General features: G+C 61.6%; 2 protein-coding genes across 4 annotated transcripts in view; both read left to right on the top strand.

Moving 5' to 3' along the window:
- PTDSS2 (phosphatidylserine synthase 2) overlaps positions 1–1,325 on the top strand; it is a 28,812-nt gene extending 27,487 nt beyond the window's left edge. For all 3 annotated transcript variants that reach the window (XM_042021219.1, XM_042021220.1, XM_042021221.1), the window contains one exon: positions 421–1,325. In XM_042021219.1, the coding sequence (XP_041877153.1) occupies positions 421–565 (145 nt within the window). In that variant the 3' untranslated portion in view covers positions 566–1,325. The remainder of the gene's footprint in view (positions 1–420) is intronic.
- A 2,747-nt stretch (positions 1,326–4,072) lies between these two features.
- On the top strand, positions 4,073–13,111 carry SYT12 (synaptotagmin 12). Its single transcript, XM_042021215.1, has 8 exons — positions 4,073–4,446; positions 7,019–7,083; positions 8,396–8,589; positions 8,885–9,277; positions 11,202–11,417; positions 11,499–11,619; positions 11,790–11,923; positions 12,464–13,111. Exons 2-8 carry the CDS (start codon positions 7,047–7,049, stop codon positions 12,635–12,637), a joined length of 1,269 nt encoding a protein of 422 aa, XP_041877149.1. The 5' UTR covers positions 4,073–4,446; positions 7,019–7,046; the 3' UTR covers positions 12,638–13,111.
- The last annotated feature ends 253 nt before the right edge of the window (positions 13,112–13,364 follow it).

Genomic DNA, 13,364 nt, shown 5'->3' with positions numbered 1-13,364 from the left:
AGGGTGCCCAGGGAAGCTGTGGCTGCCCCTGGATCCCTGGAAGTGTCCAAGGCCAGGTTGGACGGGGCTTGGAGCAGCCTGGGCCAGTGGAAGGTGTCCCTGCCCATGGCAGGGGGTGGCACTGGATGGGCTTTAAGACCCCTTTCAACCCAAATCCTTCCATGATTGATTGAAGTGCAGTGGTGTGTGGAGGGGCGGCAGTGGCTGCTCCTGCAGGATTGGCTGCTGTGCTGTGGCAGAGGTGGGAAGAGCCAAGCCACCAGCCAGAAACACGAACTGCCCGTGAATCAGTGCCATCAGCAGCTGCAGAAACGCCCAGCCAGGGGCTCCAGTGAGTTGTTATCCCAGGAAGCCTGGTGCAGAGCAGGTTGCCGTGCCGTTCTTCCTGCGGGCTGGAATGGTGTGCTGTGTGTGTTGCAGGGACATCACCCTGCGGTACAAGGAGATCCGGCGGCAGAAGCAGGAGCACAGGCACGAGAGGGACAAATGCCTGAGCAACGGGGATGGACACTCGGCCCTGCTGGATGAGCCCAGCGGGGACAAACTCCGCGAGAGGAAGCTCTGAGCGCGGACGCGCGGCTGACAGGAACTCGCGGTGCCCGAGCGGGCCTGGTGCGCGGTCCCAACCTTATCCTACCTAACTCCTAATTGTCACTGTTAGCGTTCCGGCGTGTGGGAATCCTCTCGGGGAGGATGGCACTGACACAGCCCCCCCTCTCCTCGTGCCACCTGGGCAGGGCCAGAGGAAGTCGGTGTGGAGGGAGGTCAGCGCCGACCCCGCGCACGGGGCGGGGCCCTCACCGGGTGCTGCGCGTCTTCCTCGGAACCAGGTGTGGAGGCAGGGGGCTCAGAGCACGGCACACAGGGATCTGCTGCTGCATTCCCAGGGAACTGAGAGCTCCGTGGGGCGCTGGGGCACTAGGAACACTTGTTTTGGAGCGTACAGAGACCAGGCACGGGAAATGAATGCTGTTCTTCCTGCTGGAACTACCTGGAGCTGCGGAGGAGGCTTGGGTGAAGGGTTGAGCGAGATGGCCGCGGGTACACAGGGGCCTGTGGCCACGCTGCGTTCCTTGCACAGGATGTACCACAGCACGCTGCTGTTCCAGCCCCTCCGCAGGGCATCCCGCCGGCTTCCAGCGTCCCGGAGCGGCCTGCGGCACTCGGCTGGTGTGTCCCAGCTCTGGGGGGACAGGCAACTTCTCCTTAGCTCTTATTTTTAATTTCTCTTTTAGTCTCGGTCATCTCTTAAATGTAAGGGAAGGTGAAGTGAGAAAGGTCAACCTGCCTTCGCTCTGCGGAGTAAAATGTGTCACAAGCAGAAACTGGGAGTGTCCTGTCGGTCTGGGGTTCCCTGCTTTGTCCTCAGCTGGGTTTGTGTCCCCACCTGGGGGGGTTTTCTCCGGGGTCTGACAGGGGCACATCAGGCTCTGCCACCCTTTGTCGCTGCCCCATTCCTCCTGGGATGGCTCCAGAGTGAGGGGTCTCTGGGAAAGCTGTTCCCTGCAGTGTCACACCACACGTCCCTGGCACAGCCCAGCCAGGGAGCATCCTGAGCCAGGCAGTGTTTCTGCTGGTGACTCAGCATCCTGGAAGGGGAATGGGAAGCCTGGGCTGCTTTGTTTCCCCAGCTCATTTTTCCAAAATGTGAGAGCTCCACTCATCCACGTGGATTCTGTATCCTCCGCTCCGAGCCCTCACGTCGCTGTCCTTGGCACCGACGTCACCCTGTCCCTGCTTAATCCAATCTGGCTGTTTTCCAGGGAAGGGTTTATCCAGAAGAAAATGAGACACACACCACAGTACAGCTCCAAGAGTGCAACCCCAAGCTTCTGAGGTGGCAGGAGCTTGCAGACTTGCTGCCCAGCACACAGCTGGGTTTTAATCCTGCTTGGTCTTGTGTGGGGATGGCAGCCAGCATTCCCAGCTTTAGTGTCCCAAATGCTTTCCACTCATAAAAAGTGGGCAACGGGCAGTCTGGAAGTTGGGAATCGCCAGCTGGGGGGGTGGCCAGGTGACCTGGGGGGACTTGTCCCTGCACCCCCCTCCCGCCAAAGGGCCGCTTACCTGCACTGGCAACACCTGGTGAGGAATATCCAGAAGGATCCGGGAGATTTGGCCTCACACATGAACCACTGGCTCATCTGTCTGCATCCAAGGGATCCCAGGGATAGTCTGGATCCTGCCCATTTAGTTCTGTGTGCTGGTTTGTCCTTTGGGACATGGGTCCTCTCTTGTCACCTCACACATGGAGCCGGGGCCCAAGGGGGTCGGGCGGTGCCCCCTCCAGCACATGGGATGGGTGCACGGATGCTGGGCCTTGAGGTAAGGTGTGTGTCCAGGTTTTCAGGGAAAAAGGGGCTCTGGCAGTCACAAACTCGCCTGGATTTAGGAATCCTTTGTGATCGTCTTGAGGCAGTGCTCAAAGCAGCCTCGTCGTGAGGAGGTGGAAGGAAGCCGAGAGTCCTCGTGGGAATAACATTTGGCGTGGCCTGAAATGGGACCCTCCCTGCGGAGAGGGCAGAGGTGGAGGGCTCCTGCTCCCGCACACTGGGGTGTCCGACTCACCTGGAACAGGTGTCCCACCTGTGGTCACCCTGATTTCACGGAGAGCTTGGCCAAAGGTAAGTGCTGGCTTTAAAAAGGAGGGGTTTTCAATAGGAGGGTTGGTGTCTGTGTGAGGCTGGAGGAATCCCGGTGCCCAGCTGGGGCATTCGGACAGTTCCAAACCTCAGCCTGATCCCATCCCGTCTGGAACAGCCCTGGGAGTCACTTTTGCCCAGAGTCTGGAGTGGTGAGCCCCGAGGTGCCCTGCAAGCAGGAGGGTGCTGGGTCCCGGGCAGTGCTGCAGAGGGACAGCCTGCCACATCCCTGGGGAAGGATCATGGCCTGCTCTTTTCCAGCTGTGCCCAGGGGAGAGCCAGGAAGCCCCATGGAAAGGAGCCTTGGCTGCAGGATGAGGCAGCTCTCCCGCCCAGTTTTTGGTACAGTCAAAACTTGCTGTTTCCTCCCTGAAAGTGAGCTTCCTACCAGGAAGATCACGGGAGCATCTCCCAGTGCAGAGCAGGGAGCCTGCAGCCAGGGTTGAGCTGGCCCCTGTGGCTGGATGTGGTGGGTGTTCCTGGGAATTGCAGGTCCCTCTGGAATGTCACACTGCTCCATGGCTCCTGACCCCACCTCTGCTCAGCGTGTGTGGGTGTTTTCTCCCCACAAAATCCCAATTATTCCGTTTCCTCCAAGCGAAGTGTTTCTCCTGCTGTCTGAAATTGCTCCGTGCTGCCCTGGAAGTCGCCTGGCCTGTGAGGTCAGGTGGCTGAAGCCATGGATACGAAGGCAGGGAAAGGGAAGATCCCCTGGAAAGGTGTGTAGGCACAGTTTTTCCGATGGTCACGGTGTCAGGCTGTGGGTGGCGTGGAGCCAAACTGCATGAGGAGCTTTTGGGGCCAGATCCCAAAAGATTCCACCTCTTGGTACAGAGGGAGAGGATCTGATGGGTTTTCTTAGGAGCATCCAAAGGCAAGACCTTTCTGGATGGCCCTAGGAGGGATACACAGCTGGAACAAGCTGTCTGGGACAAGGGAGAACCCAAGGATTCCGTTTGGGGTGGTGATCCAGAGACCCCAAGGGGCTCTGCGCCCTTTGAGGGACAAGGGGAGGGCATGTGGGGCCCCATGCAGCGAAACGCTCCTGAGGGCCCGTGAGGAGGAGCAGCTGGAGATGCAGAGATGCGGTGGGATGGACCAGGGAGTCCCTGGGAAGTGGCATTGGGGGATTTGGGGGAGGCTGCTATGGCCAAGCGCACAGCAGAGGGTCTCTGGTGTGGGGTGAGGGGCCTGGCGTTATCCTCCTCACTCCTGGCTGGGATTTGGGGTGCGTTTGCAGGGTTTGGGGTGAATTTCGTTGAGGGTTTTTTATGGCGACTACCTCAGGAAAGCTGGGAGCCTGGGAGGCAAACCAGAGCGAGAGACCCCCGGGGTCCGCAGGCTCTGCCGGGGGGTTCGGGCTGGGCCGAGCCGAGCCCCGGGGAGGGTCTGGCGAGCGCAGAGACCGCCCAGCTCATGGCACGGATGAGCGGCGGCTCCGCCCCGGGCTGGGCTGGGCGAGGGAGCGGAGCCGCTCCCGGTCCCGCACCGCCGGGAAGCATCCCGGCCGTGGGGGGGACATCCCGGATCCCGGGGCTGGGCTCCGGAGCCGCAGAGACCCCCGGGCAGCCGCGGGGGGCTCTGCCCGCTCCCCGGGGGTGGGGAGATCCGTGGATCCCGGGGTTGGGCTCGGGGACCCCCGGGCGGCGCGGGGGGCTCTGCCCGGTCCCCACCGCCGGCCGGGCGGGCCCCGGGGCTCGCAGCTTCCCCCCCGCCCCGGGAGCGGACGCAGCTCGGCGGATGCCGGGGCCGCCCGGGGGTCCCCGCGCTCCCCGCAGGTCCCTGAGGATTTGTACCTGTCCAGGTAAAGCGCGGGGGGCGCCGCTTTGGGTGCCCGTGGGTGGGACGTGTGCCCTGCGGGGGGCTGGGGAGGGCGCTGGGGGAGAGCAGAGCCCAAATCCTTCTGTTTTGGCAAGTTTGGGATGCGTCTTTATTCGTGCCGGGAGCAGACTGCATCCCGCTTCTGTGCCCTGCGGATGGAGGCCGGGGGCCGGAGGGGGCAGGACAGGGCTGGAAGGGGCCCAGCAGCGCTGCGGGACCGGCCTCGCCGCCGAGCTGCGTTTAGGCCGGGCTCGGCACACCGGGCACGGGTGTCTGGGGCAGGACAGGGAGGGAGGATGAGCAGGGACATCGCTGGAACCTGGATCGGGACGTTTGGGGACTGCAGCGTGCTCGGAGGGGTCGTAGCCAGGTTGGTCCCGGTGCTCTGGGTCCAGCAATTGGGGTTGCTGTGCCTGGGGCCTTGGCAGCAGCGAGGTGACAACCCCCTGAAGGCTGGGGGACCCCCTTTTCCAGGGGGGACAGGTGGCTTTGATGCTGTTTTATTGTCCCTCCAAGCAGGGAAAAGGGAGCTGAGCTCTGCAGCAGCTCCCGAGGAAAATGAGCCTGCGTTGGGGTATTGGGATGGATGGAGAGGGCTCTGCGCCCCAAACCTGGGACTCTGCCCCCCATTCTTTGTCTCTGCACCCCAAACCAGGGCTCTGCAGCCTGATCTTGAGGTCTGTGGGTGAAAAATCCATCTATCCCTGTGCTGCCAGCAGTGGGAGAGCGGTGCCTGTTCCCTTCCCAATGCCTCAGGCTTGATTTCCCAGGGATTTGAGCAGCAGGTCAGGGGGATGTCGGAGCAGCTCCATGCAACGCTCCGGGGAAGAGCTTAGTTAACAAAAAAAAGCGCCATAAATCGTTCCCCGAGCTCCTCCACCCCCGTTTCCTCGCTCAGGGGAGATTGATGCTGCTCTCCTAATAGGAAAATACCTCTGGGTTTCATCCCAGTGCTGAGCACCGCAGTCTCTTTCGTGGTGATGCCTTGGAAATCTGCTTGACTTGCTGCTTAGAGCTCATTAGAGAGGGAGGTTTTGGGGGTGGAAGCTCTGAAAGAAAGGAAAAATCAGAAATTCCTTCTAATTTCCAGAAGAAATTGGGAAGAGATGGAGGGGGTTTAAAGGGGATGTTTGTCCTCCTGCAGGGAAAGCTGGTCCTGAAAACTTTGCTATTTTCATATTAAAAATAATTGGGAAGCAGGGAGAGGAACAGAGCCCCTTGCTTGGGTACAGGAGCTTTTCAGGGCGTGAAAAGAGGCAGTTTAGGGTAAATCTCTGTCACGTTGGTCTGTTGAGATGTCAATTTTCAGCACTAAACAGCAAAGTGTGCCTTGAGCTGAGCTCAGCCCGGGACACGAGCCCAGCCAGGATGGGACTGTTTTATCCATTGCACAGGGGGATCTGTGCCAGAGGGAGGAGGGCGGGGAGGAGCTGGGCACCTCCCAGCCCCATCCCAGCATCGCTGTCACTTCGGGTGACATTAGGGCTCCCCCTCCTCCTGTTACCCCAAGGATGGGCTGTGTGCCCCTGCAGAGGGGGCCAGGCCAGCACAGGTGATATTCCGTGTCGTGAAATTCCCACTTTTGCCCTTTAAAATCCAAGCCTGGATGGTTTGGGGGGGGAGAGTTGATCGCCTCCCGCAGTGCCTGAGGCTCTGAGCACCCGAGGAGAGCTGGAATTTGGGGCCCAGATATTGTGGGATCATCTGTCCAAGGTGGACCCAGCTCCACGAGTGGGCTTTGGGAATTCTGGGGAGAGGCTGAGGGGCTCTGAGGGACGTGTGTGGGGCTTTAGGTGCAGTGCTGAGGTTGTGTCCCCGTGGGGGTCTGTGGGATCCCACCAGCTCCCCGTGGTCTGTGATCCCCCAGCAGGGATGCCAGGGAACAGGGGGTGCTGGTCAGTTCCCGTTGGATTTCCTTGTTGGGTGTTTTTGGGGATTCCAAACCCCCTTCTCATAGCAGGAACAGCTGGCTTGGATAAATCCCCCTCAGCATCCGTGCTGCCTGTGCTGGGATCTGCCTGGCAGAGCAGCTTCCTTTGGACTCGACTGGGAAAAGCCCTGTCGGGGGAGGGGAAGGCGACGCAGCTTTCCCGCTGCAGGAGCTGATTCCTGGGCAACAGCATCCCCTAAACCCCGCAGTGACCCCAAAATGGGGGAATGGGGCTGCCCCCCTCGGCTGGGGCCAGGGCACCCCTCGGGAGAGGCTGGGAAACTGCAGGAGGCAAAGGAAGGTTTCAGCTGGAAAAGCAGCAAAGGGCTTTGAGGGGTCCTGGAGGGGAGATGTCCACGCACACAGAGGGGTTGGGAATGTCGCTTGTTAAACGCTCCCGAGGTAAATGGAGCGGCTCTGCCCCTTCCCGAGGGTTCCTGTCCCCCCTTCAGCTCCTGCCGGTGGCTCAGAGGCTCCAGAGCGTTTGCTCAGCGCCTGGAAGGGGAGCCAAGGCCGGCAGCGATGGAGGGGGAGCAGTGATGGAGCGTCCCTGCTGGAAAATCACAAGGCATTCCCTTTTCGGGTTCTTCCCCTTCATCCTAACGCGGTGTCTCGCTCATTCCAGGCTGTCCCGCTCGCCGGGAGCGTTTGCCATGGACACGGGGCACGTAAGCAGATCCCGCTTCAGTGGTGAGTCCTCCCCAGGGAGCCCGGGAAGGGTTTGGGGCAGAGCTGCTGGCGCTCACACCGAGGTTTTTCGGGGGGAAGGGATGGCTGGTCCTTGCTGCTTCCCATGGGGAGAACCCTCTGCTCCATGCGCCCGCGGGGTTTTGTTTCCTAAAACAAGGGTAAAACCCTTAAAACCTCCAAGTTTTCCAACATGAGAGCTCAGCCCTCGGAAACGGGCAGGAATGAGGGGGAAGCAGGTTCCAGCTCAGCTGGGATTTGCACTTGGAGTTACTCAGAGGTAGGAGCCAGTAAAAGATTATTCTGCTATTTTTATTTTTATTCCCAATTTTATTCCCGGTTTTGCCTCTCCGGCATAGCAGGAGCCTGGGAGCTCTGGCACGGGGAGCCTCCAGCTGCTTCCTACAGCATCATTAGCCGGGACGCAGGGATAAAGCAGAGCCCTTGAGGGGTTTGTGCCGGGGTGGAGGCAGCAGGACCCGGGTCCCACCCCAATGTTTAACCCGGGAGATCCCTGCGGGCTGCTCCCGGATCCAAAGCAGGTGCTTTGGATGCGAATACTCAGTTCCTTCCGCAGTTCCCGCTGGAGGAGGGCTGCGGGGAGCAGCAGGTTGTCCCTGCGCTCGGATGCGATGTGGGAGTTCAGCCTGGCTTTGGGCTTTTTCCGGCTCCGAAGGAGGGAGCGCTGCGGCGTGATGATGCCGGAGGACTCCCCGGCAGCGCTCCGGGATGAGAAATCCTCTCTTTCCCCCTTTTTCTGTGTCGCACGGAGCGGCTGGTGCCGGTTCGGCGCGGGAGTGATGGAGGCTGGTGCAATGCAGCAGGAACCGAGCCCGGCGCTCCCTCCCCGCTCGCTCCGGCGGCACCCGCGGGGCTCTGCCCGTTCCCGACAGCTTCTCGTTTGGCTTTTCCCTGCTCCCGGCTTTCCCTGGCATCCCCGGGCAGCAGCGGGGGCTGTCCCGCGGGGCCGAGGACGATGCAGATGTGCGCCGGGCACGTCTGTCCGTGGGACAGAGCCGCGGCTGGCAAAGGGACCCCCCGGCACCTCGGGAGTGGCACAGCCACTCGTTGGGAAGCGGGGCTGGGACGCAGAACTTCACCTCCCGGGGAAGCCAAGGCAGGGCTGGCATTCTTTGGCTGGCAGAGCCTCTGCCCGGCCCGTTTGCAGAGCCCGGGGGGGAGCTGCGGTTTATCCGAGCCCATCCCATCCCATCCTCGGAGCTCGGAGCCGGGGTCGCGGCGCGGCAGCAGCCGAGGCTGAAGCAGGCGCGCTCCCGGGGCTGTGAGCGGCTCACGGAGCCCCCTGTCCCTGCAGCGGCCTCCAGCCCGCCGCGCTGGGAGATCGGGCTCTACGCCGCCGGCGCCCTGGCGCTGCTGGGAATCGCAGCCATCAACCTGTGGAAGCTCTGGCGCTCCGGGAGCTACCCGGCCCCTTCCCCCTTCCCCAACTATGACTACCGGTACCTGGAGCAGAAGTACGGAGCGGCGTGTCCGGACATCAGGAGCAAGGTGAGGGGGGGAAGTCGGGTTCGCCTCTTTCCCTTTGCAGCACGCGGGACGCTGGAGGGCTGGGAATCTCTCCTGGATCCCCTCGCGCAGGGGAACGGCCGCAGGCAGCGACCTGGTGCTGCCGGAGCTTTTGGGGGGATCGCTGGAGCTGGGAGCTGCGGGAAGCTCCGGGCTCGCTGCCGCGGCAGCTTGAGGCCAGGCGGGGGCCGGGATGCATCCAAGGAGAAGCCCAGCTGTCCGGCTCCGCACGGAGGGATGGGATGGATGGCAGCGCCTGCTTTCCTTCCCCTGGCAGCGAGGGCTGGCCCCGGGCTCGCAGCGGGCGCCAGGTCGGAGCTCTTCGTCCCGCAAGAGCAGCCTGAGGGCAGAGGACACCTTGGAGAGCATCCAGGAGCTGGGCAGCCTGGAGCTGATGGGCAGAGACCTGGGCCTGGCCCACTGCGGCCCCCTGCGGAAATCCATCTCGGCCGACTCCCTCAACTCCATCTCGTCCATCGGGAACAACTTCGGGCAGGATTTCACGGTGGGGCAGGTGGAGGTGTCCATGGAGTACGACGCGAGGGCGACCGCCCTGCACGTGACGCTGCTGCAGGGCAAGGACCTGCTGGAGAAGGAGGACACGCGCTTCGAGTCCTGCTTCATGCGGATCAGCCTCCTCCCGGCCGAGCAGATCGTCGGCATCTCCCGGGTGAGCCCTTCATTCCCACCCGGACGTCCCCCACAGACCCCTGTGCACACGGATTGCCCTGGGATTTTGGGTGGCAGCGTCCCTTGGCCACATTTCCCAAGGCAGTGGTGGGGTTTGGGAGCATGGAGTTCAAGGCTGGATGTGGTTGACAAGGGATTTTGGGGGGTCTCAGCTCCCCGAGGCAGTGATGGGATGTGGGAGCAGCGAGCTCTGGGTTGGCATGGGATTTTGGGGGGTGTCCCAGGTGGGGTTTGCACATCAGAAACCTGGCAGAGGGAGGAATGTCTCCCTCTTGGCTGGGATTTGGGCTCACTCTGTCATCTCCGAGCGTGGCTGGTGGCAAGTTTTCCTGCTTGACTGTCCCTGCTCCTGGGGATGCTGTGGCAGGTGGAGGAAGTGGCCTGGGGTGGGATTTGGGGCCAGTGGCAGTCTGGGCAGGTGCTGCTGGTGTCTTGTCGTGGCCCCACAGTCCCGAGTCCCCACAGTCCCTCTCCTTCCCACAGCAGCCCCAACGCTTTTCCATCCCTGCGCGGCAGCGGAAAATCCACGTGGCGGCACTGATAGGGGTGGATCTGGGGCAAACCCTCCCTTTTTAAGTGCCTCAAAAGCTGCTTGTGGGAAAGCAGGAGCCTCAGTTTTCTTCCAGCAGCTCCTTTTTTGCAGAGCCAGTTTGATTTAATCAGGATGTTCCAGCAAGGAGTAGGAATGTGCGTCCCACTAAGGCATCTCTCCACTGGGCTGGAGGTGCTGCTCCATCCACACACACCGGCTGCTGCCTCCAGAATTTCCACAGTGCCCTTTTAGCCCATTTTCCCATCCAGATCTCTGGCTCTTTATTTATGCTCTGGAGATATTTATTATTTAGCATCGTTATTTATAATTCACCAGCACAATTTACCTCCTTGGCTGCCCCGAGGCCACGGATAAAGGCCCAGCCGGAGCTTTTCCAGTGCTTCTGGAGGGGTTTTAAATAGCAGCTCCTGTTTGGTTTTGCTTGATCCAGAGCTCCCAAAATACAGCGTGGGCTGCAGACAGACAGTCTGTAAAATCCGTAGGGCTGTAAAATCTGCTCTTCCCACAGAGGAACTTCAGAGTCCCTGGGGATTCTGGAGGTTGGTGGTATCCAGTGGGAGAGCACGGACTGGGAAGGGGGATATGGCAGGTGCCACATCTGTCTCCTCCGTGCCAGGGATGGAGCAGGGTTAGGAGCAGGCTGAGACAGGAGAGAGTCCTTGGGAGAGATGAACCCTCTCCTGGGAGGCTTTGGGGTCACACAGCCGCACAGAGGGGTCCCTTCTCCACCCAGATTTGGGTGGCTTTGGGGAGCCGGTGGATCTGCTTTGCTCCACACTGTCCAGGGTTGCAGCTTTCCATCCCATGGGACAAACCCCTGGTTTGTGTGAGGCATCTTGGATGCTAAAACAGGGCCGGAGTAGGGGAAAAAAAACCACCCCAAAATCCATGACTTTAGAGCAATTTCCCTTGGCCAGTTCTTTGGGATCAGCACCCGCAGGATGAGCCGTGGCAGCTGCTGCTGCCTCTGCTCCCAGGGAATGACGTGACACAGGGACAGCATCAGCCAAACAGCACCATTCCCACTGGGCACGTTCAGGAGTTGGTTCTGCCTGGAGAAGGGCTGGGGGTTGTACCTGCTATCCATAAATCCTGACACCTGATATGGCCAAGCCGGATGCGCATCCGCGCTCCCAGGGGGGTGGGATGTACCTGAGAGCACTGGGGCAGGTCACAGCCCTGGTTTTTACCCCAGTGGCTGAGCAGCTGCTGTGGTCGGGTCAGGAATAAATCATCCCATTGGATGGGGGGTGCCCTGGGGATGTCTTTGCAATTCCGATGGAACGGGGCAGAGCAGGGATGCAGCCCCAAGCCCCGTGGGTGCCAGGGCGCTCCCCCCTTCCCGTGGCAGATCCAGAGGAGCGCCTACTCCGTGGCCTTCGACGAGCGCTTCTCGGTGCCGCTGGATCCGGCGGCGCTGGAGGAGAACAGCCTGCGCTTCTCCGTCTTCGGCATCGACGAGGACGAGCGCAGCGTCAGCACCGGCGTGGCCGAGCTCAAGCTCTCCGACCTGGACCTGGCTACGCGCCCCTTCAACGCCTGGCTCTACCTGCAGGACACCAACAAGGTGAGCCGGGGGTGCCCCATCTCCCAGCCAGGGTTTTGGGGACAGGCTGGTGGGTGACAGCCTGGGCTTTGCGTCCCGCAGGCGGTGGACACGGTGGGGGAGATCCTGCTCTCCCTGAGTTACCTGCCCACGGCCGAGCGGCTCACGGTGGTGGTGGTCAAAGCCAAGAACCTCGTGTGGAGCAACGGGAAGGTGACCGCAGGTGAGGGGGGCTCCATGGTGGCGTTTGTCCTGGTTTGTCCCATTTGTTCCACGGGAGTGGCTCCCGGTGAGGACAGACCTGCTGGGGAGGGCCACCAGAAAAGGGTCCCCCTGCTTTGTCCACATGGCTGGGGACACGTGTGACTGATCCTTCTTCTGCCCCCCGAGCAGATCCCTTCGTCAAGGTGTACCTGCTGCAGGACGGGAGGAAGATCAGCAAGAAGAAGACAGCGGTGAAGAGGGGAGACACCAACCCCGTGTTCAACGAGGCCATGATCTTCTCCGTGCCCGCCATCGTGCTCCAGGTCTGGCCCAGCCTGGGGGGGGGCACATCCCAGTGCTCCTCAAGCTCCCCAAACCCACTAGTGGGGAGCTCCTGGGGGTTCTGGGGGCATCCTGGGAGCTGTGGGGGTTGTGTGTGTTTGGGTCCGGTTTGGGGTGGACGTGTGGGGGCTGTTTGGGGAGGTGTGGATGTGTGGAAGTGGCTGCTGGAGAGGGGATGTGTGTGGGGAACTCTTGGGAGGGATATGGATACGTGGGTTGGGATATAGCAGGGTGCACAGGGATGGTTTGGTATGTGGGCAGGGGCATGGATTTAGGGCATGTGGGGAACAGGAGGGTGGGTTTGTAGGGGCTTGGGGGGGTTTCAACAGCAGGGGCTGGGTTTGAACGGGGTGAGGGCACAGAGGGCCGTGTGTATGTGGGGTACAGCAGGTTGGGTGGCGATTTCTGGGCTTGGGATGTGTGGATGCGTTGGCCTCGTGGGTGCAGGTCCCCTCGGAGAGGGCACAGGGGCCCGTGTCCGGGGGGTCTGTGTGTGGTGACGACAGCCCCGTGCCCCCCAGGAGCTGTCCCTGCGCGTGACGGTGGCCGAGAGCGGCGAGGACGGGCGCGGCGACAACACGGGCCACGTGCTCATCGGGCCCGCGGCCAGCGGCATGGGCACCACGCACTGGAACCAGATGCTGGCCACGCTCCGCAAGCCCGTCTCCATGTGGCACCCGCTGCGCAGGAATTAGGCCGCATCCCGACACCGGGGACAGCGGGCCCGGAGCAGGGACTCGGTGGCACCGCGCGGGGCCGAGCCGCCCGCCGCGGGGCCCGAAACACCCGGAGCACGGACGGAGCGGCTCTGGGTGCACAGCCCGGGTCGCCCCCGCGTTTGCCGGGCCAGACACGCCGGGAAGGAGCCCAAATGGACCAAAACGAGCAGGAACCTCCCCAAACTGCGGCTCCCGAGCGTTCCTTGTGCTCCCGGCGGCCTCGAAATCCGCGGAATCCTCAAACGTGGACTCCTAGAGAGGGAGAGGGGGGGATTCCTCCGGAAGGTGGTTTTGGGGCGGGAATGGTGAGGGGGGTGATAGAAGCCAGCCTGGTGTGGGTGGTGATCCTGAGGGGATCTTTTGTAGGGATTTTGGTGCGCTGTGCCAGGGTTGGAATGTTTCCAGTGAGGATGGAAAAAGGGAGCAATTACAGCAGAAAATCAATTGTTACATACGGCTCCTCCTTCCGTCTGTTCCCCCACACACTCGATCCCTGCCCAGCCCCACTGCTGCACAGGCAGGGCTGCACTTGGTTTCCAACCTCTTGGGTTTGACGCCAGATCCACGCTGGGAATCATCCCCTGAAGGTCCAGTAGGATCAGGGGCAGCTTTTCCCACCCCAGCCACTTTTCCAACCCAAACTCACCCTCGGGGTGCTCAGGACAGCACGGCAAACTCCTGCTCCTTAACACAACTCTCACAC

Source organism: Corvus kubaryi, unplaced genomic scaffold (assembly GCF_017639235.1).
Source record: "Corvus kubaryi isolate FWS band 111438036 unplaced genomic scaffold, C.kubaryi_AGA036_p1.0 37130, whole genome shotgun sequence".
Taxonomy (NCBI): Eukaryota; Metazoa; Chordata; class Aves; order Passeriformes; family Corvidae; genus Corvus; species Corvus kubaryi.
The sequence above is the reverse complement of the archived record's forward strand: the minus strand, read 5'-3'. Positions and strand labels throughout refer to the sequence as shown.

Coding starts and splice junctions, on each gene's coding strand:
- SYT12 (XM_042021215.1), top strand. CDS start 7,047: ATGGACACGGGGCACGTAAGCAGATCCCGCTTCAGTG. Junction 7,084..8,395: donor AAGCAGATCCCGCTTCAGTG/GTGAGTCCTCCC, acceptor CTGTCCCTGCAG/CGGCCTCCAGCCCGCCGCGC. Junction 11,924..12,463: donor TGCCCGCCATCGTGCTCCAG/GTCTGGCCCAGC, acceptor CGTGCCCCCCAG/GAGCTGTCCCTGCGCGTGAC.